Source organism: Hippocampus guttulatus, chromosome 1 (assembly GCF_054856545.1).
Source record: "Hippocampus guttulatus isolate MCC_2025c chromosome 1, RoL_Hgut_1.0, whole genome shotgun sequence".
NCBI classification, from domain to species: Eukaryota; Metazoa; Chordata; class Actinopteri; order Syngnathiformes; family Syngnathidae; genus Hippocampus; species Hippocampus guttulatus.
In genome coordinates this window covers 15,812,790-15,830,413 of record NC_141261.1, presented here as the reverse complement: position 1 = coordinate 15,830,413, position 17,624 = coordinate 15,812,790, and the positions used below count along the sequence as shown (strand labels likewise).

The following is a 17,624-nucleotide window of genomic DNA, read 5'->3' as shown; positions in this document are numbered from 1 at the left end:
GGTTTGCTATGAATCTGTATTTTCTGTATCCTTTTTTTTATTTCACAGTACAGCATACACAAAGGCAAAGAGCAAGGTTAAAATGTTTAATAAATATACAATGTCAAATAAGAGATAGTGAAGGCTTCAATACGCAGTCATTTCATTTTAAGATCATTCATTTATGTTAAATGGTTTAAATGCGTTCAAAGGGTGTGCAAAACATACCGTCGGGAGTTAATTGTATGTCATGTTCATTTTGGATTGTAGCGCTTAGGGTGCGTTCACACAATGGCTGTGTCATAAAAGTTGCGAACCATCAGTTGAAGAGACCTTCATTGATTCATCAAACATGTTAGAATTGTTGGAGTAGGAGTGAGGGAGATTGAGAAACCTTCTCCAAAGAGGGGAGGGTGTTGTTTATGACTGTCTGTCTGCCATGCATAATGCTGTCCTGTCCTGTCATGCCTTTCAAAGAGCGTTTACTCGCTCACCGCCAGCTGTTTTCAAAGCCGAGTTACGAATATTGCCAGGCGGCCAAGAGCATTTTGACTCATCTTTCAAGACGCACAGATTGATTCTTCTGTGATAGTATAGAGCACCAAACCTACCGGAGGTAAATGTGCTCTATTTCGCAGAAAGAAAAAAAAGTGGCTCGACCTTTTCTGCTCTTTCGCCTTTAGTGGTGGAATATAGGTTTGGGGATGACCAAAAACGCCACTTTTTGACAACAACAAAAAAGCAGAAAAAACGAGCAAGTCAAGTAGAACAGCAATTTTGACACAAATATTTTTTGCTTTTATTACACCTCAAACCATGAAATAATAAAAACAAAACTGAAAATGTCTTTTGATAGCGAAATCGTTTATTTGCAGAGAAAACGGAAACGCGCAGAGAGCGACGCTGACTCATCGCGTGGCTCAAGTTGAACATCAGTGGCTTCATCATTCACTCCATGAACTGTCATCTTTTCGCGACGCACACTTTCTAATGTCTACTAAGAAACATAAACTGGGTCCAAATTCTTAGGCTGCATTCCCTAAAATATTGTACAATAACGTAAAGTACAATTCTCAAACAACCTTTTGACCTTCTCTCTAATGTACGCTATGAATTTAGATCAATCTTAAATAAATAAATGCATCATGAACCCCGAAAGTTTATTTCGATCCTGAAAATTCATGAGGCTTAGTTGACTAAAACGAAAATGCAAGACATTTTTGTTCCAATTATAGTTAGTTTTCGTTTTCATAAAGCATTTGCGTTTTTGTTTAACTTCATTAATGACAATGTTTTTTCAATCTTACTCGTCGTTATTTTATTAGTTTTCATAAACTATAGTAACGTGTTGTAATTTATCTCAGTCGCCTCCTGCCACAGACTGTGACCCACCCTCAGCATCTGACATCCACTTATTGCACTTAAACAACGCACCACCTAACTTTAACCCGCAATAATCACAAGTGCCCTTGGTTGTCTGTTGATTGCTATTTATTGTTTTATATATATCAGAATCAGAATAACCTTTTTTGGCCAAGTATGTAGAACACACAAGGAATCTGTCTCCGGTAGTACACGCTGCACTAGTATCATCCATCATAAAGAAGGCCATTGTTTATGATGGATGATACTATAATGATACTGTAATTGTTTATTACATTCCATAATGTAAGTGTACCGTTGTGCGGTGGTACCACCCAATGACAACTGTGAGACAATGCGCAAAGTATCAAACAGAGCTTAAGTGGTCAGTGGTAGAATATAATACTGTAACAGTTGGTACAGAAATCAATGTGATCAAGTGCGCAATTATGCAGATGTCCTTGAGCGCTTTTAAAGTGTCTGACTTGACGTTTAAATTTAATAGGAAATGCCTTTTTCCGTGAGGAAATCTGTATAATTGAGGAGTTGGCCATTATTATACACGGTTATTGTTGAAGTCATAGATTAATTGTGAGTTTGACGTTCTGAAACGTGCCAGCTGGATCGTCCAATCGCAGCTTCGAGTTTAAAAAAAAAAGTCCGACGTCGCTTCAGGTGTCCCCTGAAACATATTCATCCGCGTCAGCGTAAACAGAAAACAATCCACCCAAAAAAACAAACAAACGATTTAACACACTTCTGTTCATGAAAACGTACCGTTCTGAAAGTACGCCTTTTTTCTAGACTTGATATCACGTCCCAAGACGGTGACAATAAGCAATCAAGTACAGTAAGTGTTTCACGCTTGCGTAGTTTTAAGGAGTTCAAGTACAAGCATCCATTCTCAATAACGCGTATCCTGAACAAGGTCGCGGGTGGGGGTTGGGGGGTGCTGGAGCCTATTCCAACTGACGGAATGCGGACTACACCCTGAACTGGTCGCAAGGCACATAAATAGACCAATAAACATTCACACCCACATCCACCCCGTCACCCGGTGGGGAACCGATCCCACTGCCCACACAATGTACCACAACACGATCAATGACTAATTACAATCAATAAATCAAACACTCTCTCTTGCGTTTGCACTGTGGTTGAGGGGAAAGAAATTTCATCTGTGCTGTGTGTTGCACATACAGCACATTTGACAATCAAGTTAACTTCAACTTGAAAATTGATCTTTTTGATCAAGACGTAACAGCAAGATAAACAACCTAACTTGAGAATGCGGTTCCTTCTCCAGTACATGAGAGAACAATGTGTGGAAATCCGGAAAGAGAGACACATAGAATGCATCTGGTTCATCAATCAGTTCCGGGCGCTATTGTAGCCAATTCGGTTCTTAATTGTGATTTTTAAACCAATTCTAAAAACAAACACCGTTACGTCCCCCCGCCATACCGTGAGCTATGACGAGTCACTATGGTGAACGTGGATCGTTTCAACTAAGTGCAAACCTCGAGGTCAAACCACGAGGACCTTGGGAGCAAATTGGTGTCTAGTTTTTTGAGCGGACGTGCTCACTGCCTTGGAACATTCCCGACACGGTGCGTGGATGGGTGTGCGCGTGGACGCGGGTGCGTGTGTGTCAGCTGCCTCATCTCGTGTTGATGTCGAGTGGCTGCCACCGGGCCTGACGGTTAATAACGGAATAAAACGCCCCCGGCCCCCGCCCCGTATACGGAGCCCCCCTTCCACGACACCGTGACCCGACCCGTCCTGTCCGAAACGATGAGCCAGCCTCGGCCGGACGAGTTCAAGCCGCCCCCGGAGTGCCCGGTGTTCGAGCCCAGCTGGGAAGAATTCGCAGACCCGTATGCCTTCATCAATAAGATCCGTCCCATCGCCGAGAAAACGGGCATTTGCAAAGTCCGGCCGCCTCAGGTGAGCGTGTTCGCGGATGTCTAAACGCCCCTTTGTACGCGGATGCTCGCTCCGTCGCGACGCTTGTTGGAGGTGAAGCGGCGAGGGATTTAAAGGGACGGCTCAACATGGCGGATGAACGGCTAGGTTCATTCTTTGTGCTGCCGCGGCTCGCTGCGTCGTTTTCGGCGTCTCTGGCGTCACGAGCGGTCCGATTTCATCCGCCCCCGACCCATTACTCGTCCCACGAGCGTGGCCCGAGTGGAACCGCGTCGTTGTTGGCTGTGTGTCAACAAAGCGTCGGCGCTCCGGCCGCTGAGACTTTGAGCTAAGAGGCTAATGCTAACTAGCAGAAACTGTCATGATGTAGCACACGGTGCTGTTGTCATATGCGGAAGACAGCCTTGTGCCGTATTCGGCCAAAAAAGTCATCATGAAGCACATCGCTTTTTGTCTCCCATATGGGCCGTCGCGTCTGAGTGGATTCTCGGACGTTATTTGCCGAAGAGCATCGCTCTGCGGTCGGCGTGATACCCAACACTTGTCATCAACCGTCACTTTATATGAATCTTCACAACAGAGGCTGTGTATAAATCCTGCTTTGGTCGGTGTTAAGAACGGACTTGGCAAAGTCATCGAATGGCATCATAACAAGTACAGCAGGTTATGTAAATAACATGCGGTCATTAAACAGTCGTGCCTCTTAAAATGGAGGTGTATGTACCCAGAGCATGAAACCTGGAGAGTTTGATTTTCATTTTTATGGTGACTTAAGACGGCCCGAAGACGAGCAAGCCTCCATGCACGATTCTCGAGCCAGTTTGTTTGTTGGGTGTCGTCCTCCATGTTGGCTTTGTGGTAAGCTGGCCGAGTGACTGACTGAGTGTTCCATCTGGCCATTTTGTGTGCCAGTGGGGGGATGTATGCTTCTTACTTGGAACAAAAACTTGGGCCTCCCCTTTTGTGCGCGACCATTCTTGTTTTCCACGCTCAGCTGTGTAAAGAAACCCTTTACATTTGGCTTAGGGGGGTGGGGGGTTATCTGTAAGTTACACCCCGAGGAAGATCAGAGCGTTCCATGTCAAAAGGCCTTTTGTGTCAATTGCACATATCTATCATAAAAATTGTTTTAAAAATGGGAAGGCTTCACAAAGGAAAGCCGACAATCTACAGAGGCAGCGTATAACTGTGGCCCCCAACGTAACAAGCCTCCGACTTCCAGACAAAGGCTCATGTGCTGATATTGCTCTGTTGCTGTTCAGGGTTGGCAGCCTCCATTTGCTTGCGATGTTGACAGACTTCACTTTGTACCTCGGATCCAGAGGCTCAATGAACTGGAGGTGAGCGTTTGTCGATGGGCCATATGTTTGCTGTCGTAAACACATTTGCGGTGTTTTTAGCACTGCCTCCCTCGGGTAAATAAAGATGCGTATGCAGGCATGAGAAACGTTGTGGCTTGAGAACTGTGAATAACGAGCGGCTTCATAAAATGGCGGGAGGTGTTAAGATCGGCAAAAATACAGATTGTTACAAACGATTGTCTATCCCATCCCAGGCTCAGACGAGAGTCAAGCTCAACTTTTTGGACCAGATTGCCAAATTCTGGGATTTGCAGGGATGTTCCTTGAAGATTCCCCACGTGGAGAGGAAGATTTTGGATCTGTACCAGCTCAACAAGGTTGGTGTCATCTAACCTGGCCCTTTAGAATCGTTTGAATTGCCTAACGAACCCTCCGTTTGCTGTCACGTGCCATCACAGTTAGTAGCGGAGGAAGGCGGATTTGACATCGTCTGCCGCGACAGACGTTGGACTAAGATTGCGATGCAGATGGGCTTCGCCCCGGGGAAAGCTGTTGGCTCACACCTGCGAGGACATTATGAGAAAACTCTCTACCCCTACAATCTCTTTCAAAGCGGCGCAAATCTGCTGGTAAGATGCACGCCTCGTCGATAGGACGACGTCGTTTGTTCGTGCTACAACTGATACAAGACAGCGGCGCCATGAGAGACGACTTGAATTGTTTCCGTGACCGCGCTCGTAACGTTAAACCGGTCTTTCTCGCACAGCCCGGAAGCATTGCGGCAAGGGGCAGCTTAACCCCCCTCCCCAAAAAAAATTATCACTAAAAGTTCTCATGGACACAACAGTAAGCTACAGTATGCGAGACGGTCAACGGCGTGACGAGACACAACAAGGGAAGGTGCTGGGTGAGCGCGCGACGATGCGCAGCCAATCGGTTCTCGGGTTGGATCCACTCGTGCCTTCACTGGTTGTTGTCGCGCCAGGAACCAATCACGTGCCTTGTGTGAGTGCATCTGGACTGTCCAAAGCCTCTGAGACGAAGCACCGCGTCTTTCCGCAATACGGCTGCCAATATGGCTGTGTTTGTTTTTGTTTTGTTTTTTTACCATTTTTATTTCTTGATGATTCTTATTTTTTTTATGAACGCACTATTTTGGAAAACGGCGCAAAACATGAAACACAAAGTGGCGAAAATCTCGCGTGAGTCGTGTTACTCGTCTCTCAAGGCACCGCTGAATCTGCAAAGCGCCTACTGGTGGCATTCGAAGCCTTTTGTGTACGCCGTAGATAAAATGCGTTCACGGGATATCCGCGATTGCGAGTGACTTGACAAATGTGCTATTCTTTTCAGTTGATTGCGTTTCACCCCTTTGACACTGTTAAATGGCGGCTCGTCATAAAGTTTTTGGCAAGAAATCTGTGACGTGTATCTTGGAAGAGAGCTCGTGATTGGATGGGCGCCCCACGACCTCTTCGTGCAGGTTGCTCGAAATAATTGAATTACATGGGCTCTCTCTCGCCTCAGACACCGGAAGCAGCTTCCAAACTGATGCGTTTGGAGGCTGATGCCGAACGCGAAAAGGTACGTGGCCGCCACAGACAACAAGACGTCTTCCAATGAACCGCCTGCATGCTCTGGCTGGGTTTGATGTTGTTTTTCCAAGTCTTGCTTGCAGAAACGATATGATGTCGGAAGCGATGTTACCGACCCTTTTAAAACTTGTCCAATTTTCTCGACTCGGAAGCCAACCTTGTTTCTCAGTACCAAGATTTCTGGGCAGGAAAAACACGTAGCGCTAAAATGGAGTCATCATAACATCATGTCTTCTATTGCCATGCTTCCCAACCGCGAATGGGCCCAGGCACCCATTTTGCACTCGAAAAATCTCGCCCCCCATACCCCAAAATGTCACAACAAGTGCGATTACGAAACCACTGATCTCATCGCTCTGCCTTCAGCCTCTTGAATTGAACGCAAGTGTGATGGATTTGCCGGACAACTCCATTTATCCTGTTGTGTGATTGGCAACAGGTAGATGCACAGTTTCATGGCGCCGTTTGTCATCCTGTGGAAAAGCACCGGCGCTATTTGTACAGCCCCTCCCTGTGCAATGCTGGTAGAGACAGATGAACAAATCTAGCCGGGATTTCGATTTGGTCAATATCATTCCTGATAACTTTCCGAGCAACCAAGTGAAACGGGATCGTTTGTCGGTGCGGCCCGGTTGGGAATCACTTGTTTCCTTTCTTCACCCTGACGCTGCCGCCTCATCTCAAATTTGGCCTCTGCTGGGTTTGGCGTGCTGCTCTCTTGTTTCTCTTGCACGCTAACGACATCCCACCCCTGACCGTCATCTCTTTTGTCACCTTTTATTTCCACTCTGGCTGTATGCCTCAAAATGTCAAAACCTTTTACAAACATTCATGGTGGCCGTCGATGTCCTGTTAATTCGAGGCTCCTCGTGAGTTCTTTTCTTACCCCCCCCCCCGCCCCCCCTTGGAATTGGAACCATGCAACCATCAGACTCCGCAAATTAATTTGACACTGATGCCGTCATGAGTTGCGTAATGTCACCTTGAAGCGGATAGCCGGCGTGAGCACAAATTTCTTGGACCCTAGCGAAGCAGCTCTTCAAAGCGGCATTCTCTCGCTCTTCTGCGCGAACCCGCTCGATCTGCACATTCACCTGCACGTTGTTTGCTTCAGTGCGTTCAAAAGGCAGTCGACGCAGAGCCGGAGGAGGCTGCAGAAAATGCGGATCAGGTCGACGCCAAGGAGCCGACGAACCTGCCTGAGCCACTTCAGAGCCAGCCCATCCAGATGGCCGATTCCTTCCCCGGCGCTCGCAGAGGAAAACGCATGAAGTATGAGGTGGGGCTTGTTCACTCAAATGCTTCTCTCCGCATTTGTCACCAAACACAGTGGATATCAAATGTTCAAATGACAGGTTTTGAGATTTAATATTGTTGTTCCACCATTCGTGTCACCTCCAACTTTTTGAGGACCCCCCCCCAAAAAAAAGAGCCAAATAATGTGGTTGCAACAATTGCCGCTAACACTGCGACGTGGCAATGTTCAAAAATAATCAAACCTATTCAAATTCATGCTAAATGGGAGTCGGCGCACAGCCGCCACCATTCCGAGCACCTCTGAGGAAACTCAAATGCATCCCCCCGCCCCCCCCCCCCCACCTTTCTAAAGCCGAAGGTCCAGCTGAAGAAAACAGCCCCAAAGTTTGAGTTGTGACGTTTGGAGGACAGGAATGGTGGAACACGTTTTGAAATGACTTACCTTTGTCTCGTTGATGACGGCACAAAAAAACTGCCATTTGAATGGTGAGAGGGGGTCGGGGGGGTAGACTTTTTCTGGCCACTCTTTCCGTGACATTTCAGTGAGTCAGGTGACCTCCAGTTCATGGTCACCCTTTTCCTGTAGTCTGTGTGTGTGAAGAGTGAACCAGGCGAGGCAGGCGAGAATCGTCCCAACTTGAGGAGGAGGATGGGCTCTTTCGTCGCCAAGCCAGAACCAGGTCAGCCTCCGCCTTTGTGCATCTGCCGCGGCGGTTCGTTTGGAAACACCGGACACCCACGCGTCACTCTCGGCCGTCTTACAGAAAACGAGATTCCCATTCAAGTCAAACAGGAGCCAGTGGAAATCAAGGAGCTGCTCATTGAGGAGGACAAATTCAAGCAACGCTACAAAAAATACATTCCACCTGTTCCTCCCCATCCGGTCAGTACAGGCCTTCGCTCTTTGCAAATCTAAGAAGCTTCCTTCAATTCTGTGCAGATTCCATTGCCGTTTGTTCTCAAGTCTTTACTGAGGACTTTTGGTACGAGTCGTCGGAAACATTCGGGGTGGGTCGATGGGCAATTCACCCGAACATCTTGAACTTCGAATGAAAAGACTCGACTCAACTCAGGAACAGATTATCGAAACCTCGCCTTCGCGCCCCCGCTGACCACTTTTTCTTCACGGGATATGCAAAACACAAGCAACGTATCAGAAAAAAAACATTCCTCCTTATTTCCATGTCGCGCTTCCCAGCCCAGCCCACCGACATGCCCCTCGGTGGACACCCGGAGACCAAAACATCTTCCAGTGCAAACAACGGATACCTTCTTAATTCAATGGGTAGATTTCGCATGAATTGAGACACTGTAACAAACTGAAGGACATCTTGTCACGCCGCCCTCCCGAAGTTGAAGCTTCCTGTATATTTGATCAGTTCGTGAGGCCTTGGCTTCATTCAGCTCAAGTTGGTCCTCTTTTCTGTGTGCTCTCATTGTGAACACGCGCGTTCGAGGTCAATCAAGCATATGCTGAAATGAAACTTTGAAACATGACAATATTAACTTTGTCTTTGTCCGTCAAACGCTCAGCGCGTCGGCCTCACGGCGCAGATGCGCGGGGTCCGAGTTCCGTGTGGAGTTTGCCTGTTTTCCCCACGTGGCTTTTCTCAGAGCGCAACCGGTTGTTGGTCTGCGCGTGCCCCATTTGGCGTGAGGAATCTTTTCATTGAGCCAGCTGAAAGATTTATTGATTTCTATTTTTACTAGCATAACAAATGATCAGAGGGGAGTTTTTCAAGATGGGCCCCACACTCCTGCTGCGCATCGAGTAGGAACCTTTGCTTGCTTCCTCCTCTAGGTGGATCTGGTTGCGTGTCTGGTTTGTGGCAGTGGGGGCGACGAGGACCGCTTGTTGCTATGTGACGGCTGCGACGACAGCTACCATACCTTCTGCCTCATCCCCCCTCTCACTGACGTCCCCAAGGGAGACTGGAGGTGCCCCAAGTGTCTGGCTCAGGTAACCGCGCTTGACGTCAACAACGCCGCCGAATAAAAGGAGCGCGACTGCGACTGAATACGTTGTCTTCTCTTAGGAATGTAGCAAGCCTCATGAAGCGTTTGGCTTTGAGCAGGCTTACAGGGACTACTCCCTGCGGGCCTTTGGGCAAATGGCGGACGCATTCAAGTCAGATTATTTTAACATGCCAGTTCACGTAAGTTGACCGTGTTTTTTTTTTTGTTTGTTTGTTTGTTTTCGCACCAAACGTTCTGATTGCTCGGGTTCATCGATCTCTTCCAGATGGTCCCTACGGAGCTGGTGGAAAAAGAGTTCTGGCGCTTGGTGGGAGCCATCGAGGAGGACGTGACCGTCGAATATGGAGCAGATATTGCCTCAAAGGAGTTTGGCAGCGGATTCCCCATTCCCAACGGGAAATTCAAGGTCTCGCCTGCTGACGAGGTAAACCGATGGGTCGCGCGCACCGTCCACGGCGATGGAGGCATAAACGTTGCGCGTCTCCGCAGAAATACGTCAGGTGCGGCTGGAACCTCAACAACATGGCGATGATGAATCCGTCCGTCCTCACCCACGTGACGGCGGACATCTGTGGCATGACCTTGCCGTGGCTTTACGTTGGCATGTGCTTCTCCTCCTTCTGTTGGCACATCGAGGACCACTGGAGCTACTCCATCAACTACCTCCACTGGTACGAAAGGCGCATCCTACCAAGAGCGACGCTCGCGGGCCTTTTCAGAGGCCAGATGAAAGAGGAGCCCTTTATATTCTTCCCGTTGCTTTTATTCACTCCGAGGGGGGAACCCAAAACCTGGTACGGAGCTCCCGGCGGTGCTGCGGAGCAGCTGGAGGAGGTGATGAAGAAACTGGCCCCGGAACTGTTTGAGTCTCAGCCTGACCTCTTGCACCAGCTCGTCACCATCATGAACCCGAATACCCTGATGGCCCACGGGGTCCCGGTCTGTTTTGCACATCGTCGGCACGCCACAAGTAGCCTCTTCCAATGGATCCTCATTTTTGGGCGGGGGGCTTGTGCTTCAGATTTATAGAACAAACCAGTGCGCCGGTGAATTTGTCGTCACCTTTCCCAGAGCCTACCACAGCGGCTTCAATCAAGGCTTCAACTTTGCGGAGGCGGTCAACTTCTGCACTGTTGATTGGGTAAGCGGGATTTGCTCGGCCTGAACGTGTTCCGGCCGTCTCAAAAGTGTCACTTCACCTTTTCGATTTCATTTGGGACCCGGCGTCTTTTGTTGTCATCGCGAAGCATCCGGCGGCCACGTCGAAGCGCGCCGGGACGTTTTTCCGCACGCGCTCGCGCTTCACGTCGGCGTGACCTGACCTCCATCTTCTCTTCCCGTCCCTCCAGATGTCTCTCGGTAGGCAATGCGTCAGTCACTACCGCACGCTCCACCGCTACAACGTCTTCTCCCACGACGAGATGGTGTGCAACATGGCGGCAAAAGCCGAGACCCTCGATGTGGTGTTGGCCTCCGCTGTCCACAAGGACATGGCCGCCATGATCGCAGAAGAGCGGGATCTGAGGGCAAAAGTGGCAAAAATGGTGAAGCAGTCAGAACGGCTCGCTCGGAATCCGTCGGCCATAACCCCTCACCCGCGGTTTGGCGTTTGAAGGGATTGCTGCAGCGGCGGGAGGCCAAGTACGATCATCTCCAGGATGACGAGCGACAGTGCGCCAAGTGCCGGACCACCTGCTACCTGTCCGCCGTCACGTGTCCCTGCAGCCCGGGCGTGCTGGTCTGCCTGCATCACGTCGGCGACCTGTGCGCCTGCCCGCTCGCCAACTACACGCTCAAGTAAGTCACGCCGCTCGTCGGTCGGGCCCTTTCCCTTCTCTGCAGGCCCAACGGTCGCACCGCATTTGCTCCTGTAGTTTCAGATACACGCTGGAGGACCTCTTACCCATGATGAATGCCTCCAAGGGGCGGGCTGAGCAGTATGACGCCTGGGCCTCTCGCGTGGCGGAGACTCTGGAGGCCAAACTGGAAAAGAAGAAAGGTAAGGCAAGGAGCTGCGGAGAAAAACGTTCCGCCCGGGCCTGCCAGTACCGTCAAGAGTCCTCTCCCCCGCAGGCTTGCCGGCCTTCCGCTCGCTGCTTGCCGAATGCGAGTCGCAACGCTTCCCTGAAAACGACCTGCTGCGTCGCCTGCGTCTGGTCACCCAGGACGCGGAGAAGTGCTCCTCCGTGGCGCAGCAGCTCTTGAACGGGAAACGGCAGACCAGGTACGGTTGCCGAGACGAGCCGCCTCGAGACACGGCCGTGGCCTTGACCCGACCCTGCTCCCAAGGTATCAATGCGGCGCGGGGAAATCCCGGAGCCAGCTGAGCGTGGAGGAGCTGCGTTCGTTTGTGAGGCAGCTGTATAACCTCTCCTGCAGCCTCACGCAAGCGCCCTTGTTGAAGGTAGGCTCGGGGTGAAGTCAGCTTGAGAATGCGCTCGGAGCGCTGCTGCTGCTGCTGCTGCTGCTGCTCCTGCTCACTCCCTTTTGCCCTCTCTTTGAAGGACCTCTTGAATCGCATCGAAGACTTCCAGCAGCACAGCGAGAAGGTCCTGGCCGACGAGTCTCCCGGCGCGGCTGAGATCCAGAGCCTGTTGGACGCCAGCTTTGACTTTGACGTGGAGCTGCCCGAGCTGCCGCGCCTGAGGGAGCGGCTGGAACAGGCCCGCTGGCTCGAAGGGGTGCAGCAAGCCGTCATCCAGCCCGCAAGCCTTACTTTGGAAACCATGCGCAGGCTCATCGACCAGGGCGTGGGCCTGCCGCCGCATTCTTCCGTGGAGAAAGCCATGGCGCGCCTTCAGGAGCTTTTGACCGTGTCGGAGCACTTGGAGGAAAAGGCGAGCGGTCTTCTGAAAGCCAGGTGAAGGCGGCGCGTCAACCGATCGAACGTGGCCGTTCACCTCTTCGCGAGATATGGCTGATCACGTCGGTGGCTTCCTTCTTCAATATACCTAAAATCTTGCTTTGTTGTACTCGTCACGTCTCCTCACTTTCTGCCTGGTCTTTGCACTGATTATTTCTGAATGATCTCACATGACGTCAGTGCGCCTGATTTTGCTTCATTTGAATTCCAGCTAGTGCAAAAAAAGCTGTGGCTAGAATATTCAACCAGATCAACAAAAAGTGAGCATCACGTTTAGTTCCCCGCCTCATTCCACCGGCGCTGTCCGGCTTTTCCTGTCGCGAGTTGCTTTCAATGGCATGGCGGTTAAGGAATGCGCATGCCTCCATCTTAACTTTGAGCTTCAACTCCAAAAGTGACTGATGTTCCTTTGCCATTGCTTAGCTCAGATTTTGGAGTTTCACCCTGTTGGGTTTTGCAAACATTTGAATTCACGAGGACAAAGCGTTTTCATGGAACGTCTCCTGGTTTCTCAGAGAGCAGCAATTTGGCGTCCTAGACCGTGTGAGCCGGCCTTTGAACAATTCCATTTCCTGCGTGGACTGGAAACAATGCAACAAAAGAATTTGGGGGGATTTTTTTTTTCTAGGGGATCCCCCCTCCAATATTTTATGCATAATTTTCAAGTTTTCCAAAACCAAAAACGAACGACCTCATTCATTTGATCTTGAAGGTCACAGTGTCCTCTTTGCTTCTCCTGCTTCACCCATCAGACCGCCTCACTCCATTGAGACCCTGAGTGCTGCGGCTGAGGAAGTTTCCGGCATCTCCTCTCATCTCCCTAACTGCCTCCTCCTGAAGGACACCATCAGAAAAGCTCTCGAGTGGCTCCAAGAAATGGAGGAGCTTCAGGTCAGGATGCACTTGGCGCCTTTGGACACATGCTTCAGAGTCTTACCTGGGGTGCGCTCACAAGGCAAAAGATATCCGATGTGCTTGATCAAGAAAAATTGCATCCGAATGCGGGGTTGGCTTCTCGTAAAGCTTCTGATAGCGCGCTGGACTTTTCGTGTGAATGTCAAACCCCCCCCCCCCCCCCCCCCCCCACACACACACACACACACTTAAAAGACACAAAAATATGATGGGCTTCAACACAATATAGCAGCAGCTTAGTAAAATAATACAAAACAATCTACGGAATCCCCAAACGAATAAATAAATTACAGATTAGCCAAATGTACGGAGCTCAATAAAAAGGGCTCATGGCCATGTCAGGGGTTTCAAAGCATGACAAGTCATGATGTACGTGGATTTTGTGAAAATGAAGGCCTTAAATGGCCTTAAAAAGCATCCGAGGTGATACCCGGAGGTATCCCCGAAAATGAAATGGGGTCGCTCGAAAAAGATCGGGGAAGCACGACTCTGACAGCGCAGAAGGAGGAAGCTTGTCTGTGAGCCCGGTGGAGGGACGCGCTAACCCACAACCGCGTTGTTTTGCAGGCGAATGACCGCAGACCTCTGGTGGACAACTTAACGGATATGGTGCTACGAGGACAAGCCATCCAAGTCCACCTGGAGCCCTTAGACAGACTCCAGTCTGTCGTGGCAGAAGTGCAAGACTGGAAAGAATCCGCCGCCTCCCTTTTCCTTCCGAAGGACACGGCCAACACCCTACTGGAGGTAAAGCCCTCCTGCGCCGGAGTCATCCTTACGGCTCTGGAGCAAACGGGAGGCCCGACCGTTGCCTTTTGCGTTGCAGGCTTTGTGTCCAAGATGTGAGGTTGGACGTGAAGGCTCCCCGAAGAGGAAGGCCAAGAAGGGGAAGGAATCGCCTAAAAGTAGCAAGAAGAAAAGCCCCAGGCTCCTCAACACCGTCAGCGATGTGGAGAAAGCGCTTTCGGAGGCCAAGGACTCCGCTTCTGTTGTAAGTGGTCGTCTAGCGGGAACCTCGATCCATCGCGATACGTCGTTGGCTTGACGCGCACCGTCTATCTTCCCAAATCCTTTCCTGCGCGTTAACGGATGTTGTGCGTCCGTTGTCCGCCTCGGTAAGCCTCATCTGGAAGGAACTCGTAAATCCTCCCTCGCGTCGTCCCTCCGAAGCGGCGATCTCGTCTGGGCCAAAGTCCGTCTCGCAAACAAAATACATTGCCTCTCGCCACCTGAACGGGGGGACCGGTCTTGGTTTTCAGAATGCGACGCTAGAGGCTCTGCGGGCCAGGGAGATGGAGGCCTTCCGGCAGCTGAGAGCGACAAACGAGTCCAAGCTGCTCCCGACTGCGGACTGCACGGACCTGAAGGTGTGCGTCTGTCAGAAGGCGCTGATGGGAGCCATGCTGCAGTGCGAGCTGTGCCGGGACGCCTTCCACAGCGTGTGCGTCCGGGACCGATCGGACCTCGGCGACGCGCCTCCGTGGCTGTGCCCCCGGTGTCAGAGATCCAGAAAGCCTCCGCTGAGCAAAGTTCAGCCCCTGCTCGCGTCCCTGAGGCGGATCAGAGTTCGGCTGCCGGAAGGGGACGCGCTGCACCACCTGGTTGAGAGGACGGTCAACTGGCAGCGTCGGGCGCAGCAGATCGTGCAGTCTTGCCATTTCAGCGAGCTGCCGCCCCCCGTTCTGACCCGCTGCGCGTCAGACTCGGCCGACACTTACGGCAACACGCAGGTCGCGCGTCGTCTCCCTTTTTCGCTCGCTTTGGGGGATCGGGGTTTCGTCATCTTGGTGTTTTCCCGCAGGCCCCTTGTTTGACTCCGGAGTGGAACAAGATCAGCCATTCCCAGACAGTCTTCTATACCGAGCAGAGATGCATCCCGCTGCAGGGTCAGCCGCCCGTCCCCCTCCCGCGCCGATTGGATCCGCGGAAAGGAAACGGTGCTCTCGTTTTGACGCGACGCCTTTGGCTTGACAGGCTTGAATCAGGACCTGGAGGAACTGATGGTGGAAGGCCTCCTCCTGCAAGTGTCACTGCCAGAAGTCCACACGCTGCAGCGTCTTTTATTGGACAGAGCCACGAGCCAGCGCGCCATGTCTCCAGCACGGGACGATTCCGCGGACTGCGACAAACGTGGACACTTTCACTCTCAGGGAACCAAACTCAGTCAGGTAAACGGCATCAGCCGCCACCCAGTGGCCGGGCCAGGCCCTCTTTCATCTGTTTTCCAACAGGTCGCATGACAGGGTTTGATTTTTCATTGGCCGTTAGTTTCTGTCACTTTTTTGACGTCCGGTTGCAAATCAAAAATGGAAAGTGAGAAAAATACACAGATACTTTTTTTTTTTTTTTTTAATATGCTTGTTATCTAATGTGCTCTGTCTCCCAGGACGCAAAAGTGAGGGAAGCTCTGATGGTGCCAGAAAAGAAAGCAAAGAGGCATTTGGCGATCCACGGGGAGCGGCGGGCGAGGGACACAAAGCATTCTCACAAAAGACAGAAGCTGAATCAAAAGGAAGTTCAGCGCAGGCCGGCCTCCAACTTGTCCTCGCCGCGTTCTGATATCTCGCAGTCCGACGAGTCCGACGAGGACATGGCCGCGTGTCCCGCAGAGCGATGCCAGCTCCCCGAGGGAAACGAGGTGGGGAGAAAGTCTGGAAACGACCAGAGGCATCAAAAAGCGACTGCATTTGCCTTCTTGTCCGCAGGTGGACTGGGTCCAGTGCGATGGCTGCTGCAACCAGTGGTTTCACCAAGTGTGTGTTGGGGTCACGGCCGAAACGGCGGAGAAGGAGGACTACGTTTGTGTCCGATGTGCACTGAGCACCACGCGCATGATGGAATGAAGCGATCCCGCCCAAAAGGATGCTTGTCGGGTGCCACCAGCCTCACCCTCACCTTTGTCCAACCCTTTTGTAACAATGGTGCTATCTTCTCTTTCACTTGTTGTCCAGAACTATAATTGTTTGGTTCTTTTTTTGGGGGGGGAAGGGGGGGGGGGATTTTTACATGCATATTATATATATTTACTTATGAATTGTTTGTGGCGGTCAAAATGGAGGGGGAAAAAAAGCAGGATGTGATGTGTATTGCATGGGATGCCACTACATCGACGCAAAGGAGTCTTACTTCAAACGCACCCAGTCAAGGTTAAATGGTTGATCAGGGGGGTCAATATTCTCTTCTCTCAAGCCTGATTGCATGCCGCGCAAGATTTAATGACGTCGGAGCCAAGGTTTTCTCCCACCTCCCTTTTGAATCCAGCATTTAGTACATGCATCTTCATATGAATCTTGCCATTTTTGTAGAATAGTTTTATTTATCCGAGCAATAATTTCTGTCCGATTTAACAAATGGATCTCCGGCGAATGGTTGCTGCCGTAGCAATGGTGCGATGTACAGCGGGGAACGGGCGCAGCTGCTCACATGTACAAATGGCAGCGTGGAACTTGGGATAGGATACTCAGTGTGGACTTGCTATAGTTTATATTGTGGAATAAATTCATTTTGTTCTATGGATACGTCTGTCTTTGATACAGTGATCGGTTGTGTGTCGCGCCGTGGCAAAAGCAACATGTGTGCATTTATTTTGAAAGCTGAAGAGGAGGATGCTCAGCCTTTCGCAATAAAATGAACCAAAGCAGGGCGGCAAGTTTTGTTTGAACATGACAGATGCGCGTCACACTGTCAACTAAACTACAGCACTGGAAGCTTTATTTGTTTTTTTTTGTCTTGGCTTGGGTCGTCAAGGCGCCCCATCGTTTTCCCCATACATGTCTTACCTTCTGCATCATCTTCTCATCCATCGATCAACTTCCTTCTCCAGCTCGCTTTCTTGCCTTGCACCGTCTTCCTCATCTTCCTTCTCCCAGTCTCAAACCATCCAAAGTCGAGTCTCTAAACGGTCTTGCGGAGGGATCTTACTTCGAATAAGATCACAGCCGATCCCTGACGCAGTCACGCCCATAATACACTTCATAATACTCCTGACCTTTTCTGCGCGTCTCCATCAATACAACAGCAACGGTGGCCCTCCAAGCCAAGACGTGAATCTGTACAGTTGCTCACAAATGCGCACCTCTGTCCCGAATCTTGCCTCCATTTCTCTTTCCCAAAACGCATTGTACGGTTGCTGACAACATAAATCCCAAATTGCAAGCGGAGGAAGCGTCGTTTATTTGCAAAAATTAAGAATGCTTCAAATAAGTCCGGTGATTTTTAAACATATGCGTTCATTTCCCCCACAGTTAGAAGAACGTTCTGCGATATTATTTGTGTTTGAGGGGGCGCCGTGATTTTTCGAACGTAAAAAGTGTCATATATGACTCATTGAATGGAAGGAGGGCGGCATGGTGGGCGACCCGTTAGCACGCCCGCCTCACAGTGCAGAGGCGCAGGCTTCGATTCCGGGCCACGGCCTTCCTGTGTGGTCTGACCCCGTCCCACCCCCAA

The 17,624-nt window shown here is 50.5% G+C and overlaps 1 protein-coding gene across 3 annotated transcripts; it reads left to right on the top strand.

Moving 5' to 3' along the window:
• Nucleotides 1–2,951: 2,951 nt before the first annotated feature.
• LOC147210646 (lysine-specific demethylase 5B-B-like) lies at nt 2,952–16,689 on the top strand. Of its 3 annotated transcripts, none has more exons than XM_086114141.1 (28): nt 2,952–3,288; nt 4,530–4,607; nt 4,823–4,945; nt 5,027–5,197; nt 6,096–6,152; nt 7,278–7,442; nt 8,007–8,100; nt 8,185–8,303; nt 9,222–9,380; nt 9,457–9,576; nt 9,663–9,821; nt 9,887–10,068; nt 10,174–10,336; nt 10,419–10,538; nt 10,747–10,941; nt 11,013–11,194; nt 11,272–11,396; nt 11,471–11,621; nt 11,687–11,801; nt 11,902–12,257; nt 13,013–13,151; nt 13,743–13,922; nt 14,002–14,166; nt 14,435–14,905; nt 14,977–15,061; nt 15,150–15,343; nt 15,562–15,813; nt 15,881–16,689. In XM_086114141.1, exons 1-28 carry the CDS (start codon nt 3,136–3,138, stop codon nt 16,016–16,018), a joined length of 4,611 nt encoding a protein of 1,536 aa, XP_085970267.1. In that variant the 5' UTR covers nt 2,952–3,135; the 3' UTR covers nt 16,019–16,689. The 3 variants fall into 3 exon arrangements, with proteins under 3 accessions (XP_085970267.1, XP_085970275.1, XP_085970285.1); XM_086114159.1 differs by lacking the exon at nt 2,952–3,288 and adding an exon at nt 3,369–4,125; XM_086114149.1 differs by lacking the exon at nt 6,096–6,152.
• Nucleotides 16,690–17,624: the final 935 nt, after the last annotated feature.

What these genes read in the sequence shown, in the direction of transcription:
- LOC147210646 (XM_086114141.1), top strand. Translation starts at nt 3,136, where the DNA reads ATGAGCCAGCCTCGGCCGGACGAGTTCAAGCCGCCCCCGGAGTGCCCG. An exon ending in GCCCCAAGTGTCTGGCTCAG is followed by an intron (nt 9,381 to 9,456) that starts GTAACCGCGCTT and finishes GTCTTCTCTTAG; the next exon opens with GAATGTAGCAAGCCTCATGA. An exon ending in AAGAAATGGAGGAGCTTCAG is followed by an intron (nt 13,152 to 13,742) that starts GTCAGGATGCAC and finishes GTTGTTTTGCAG; the next exon opens with GCGAATGACCGCAGACCTCT.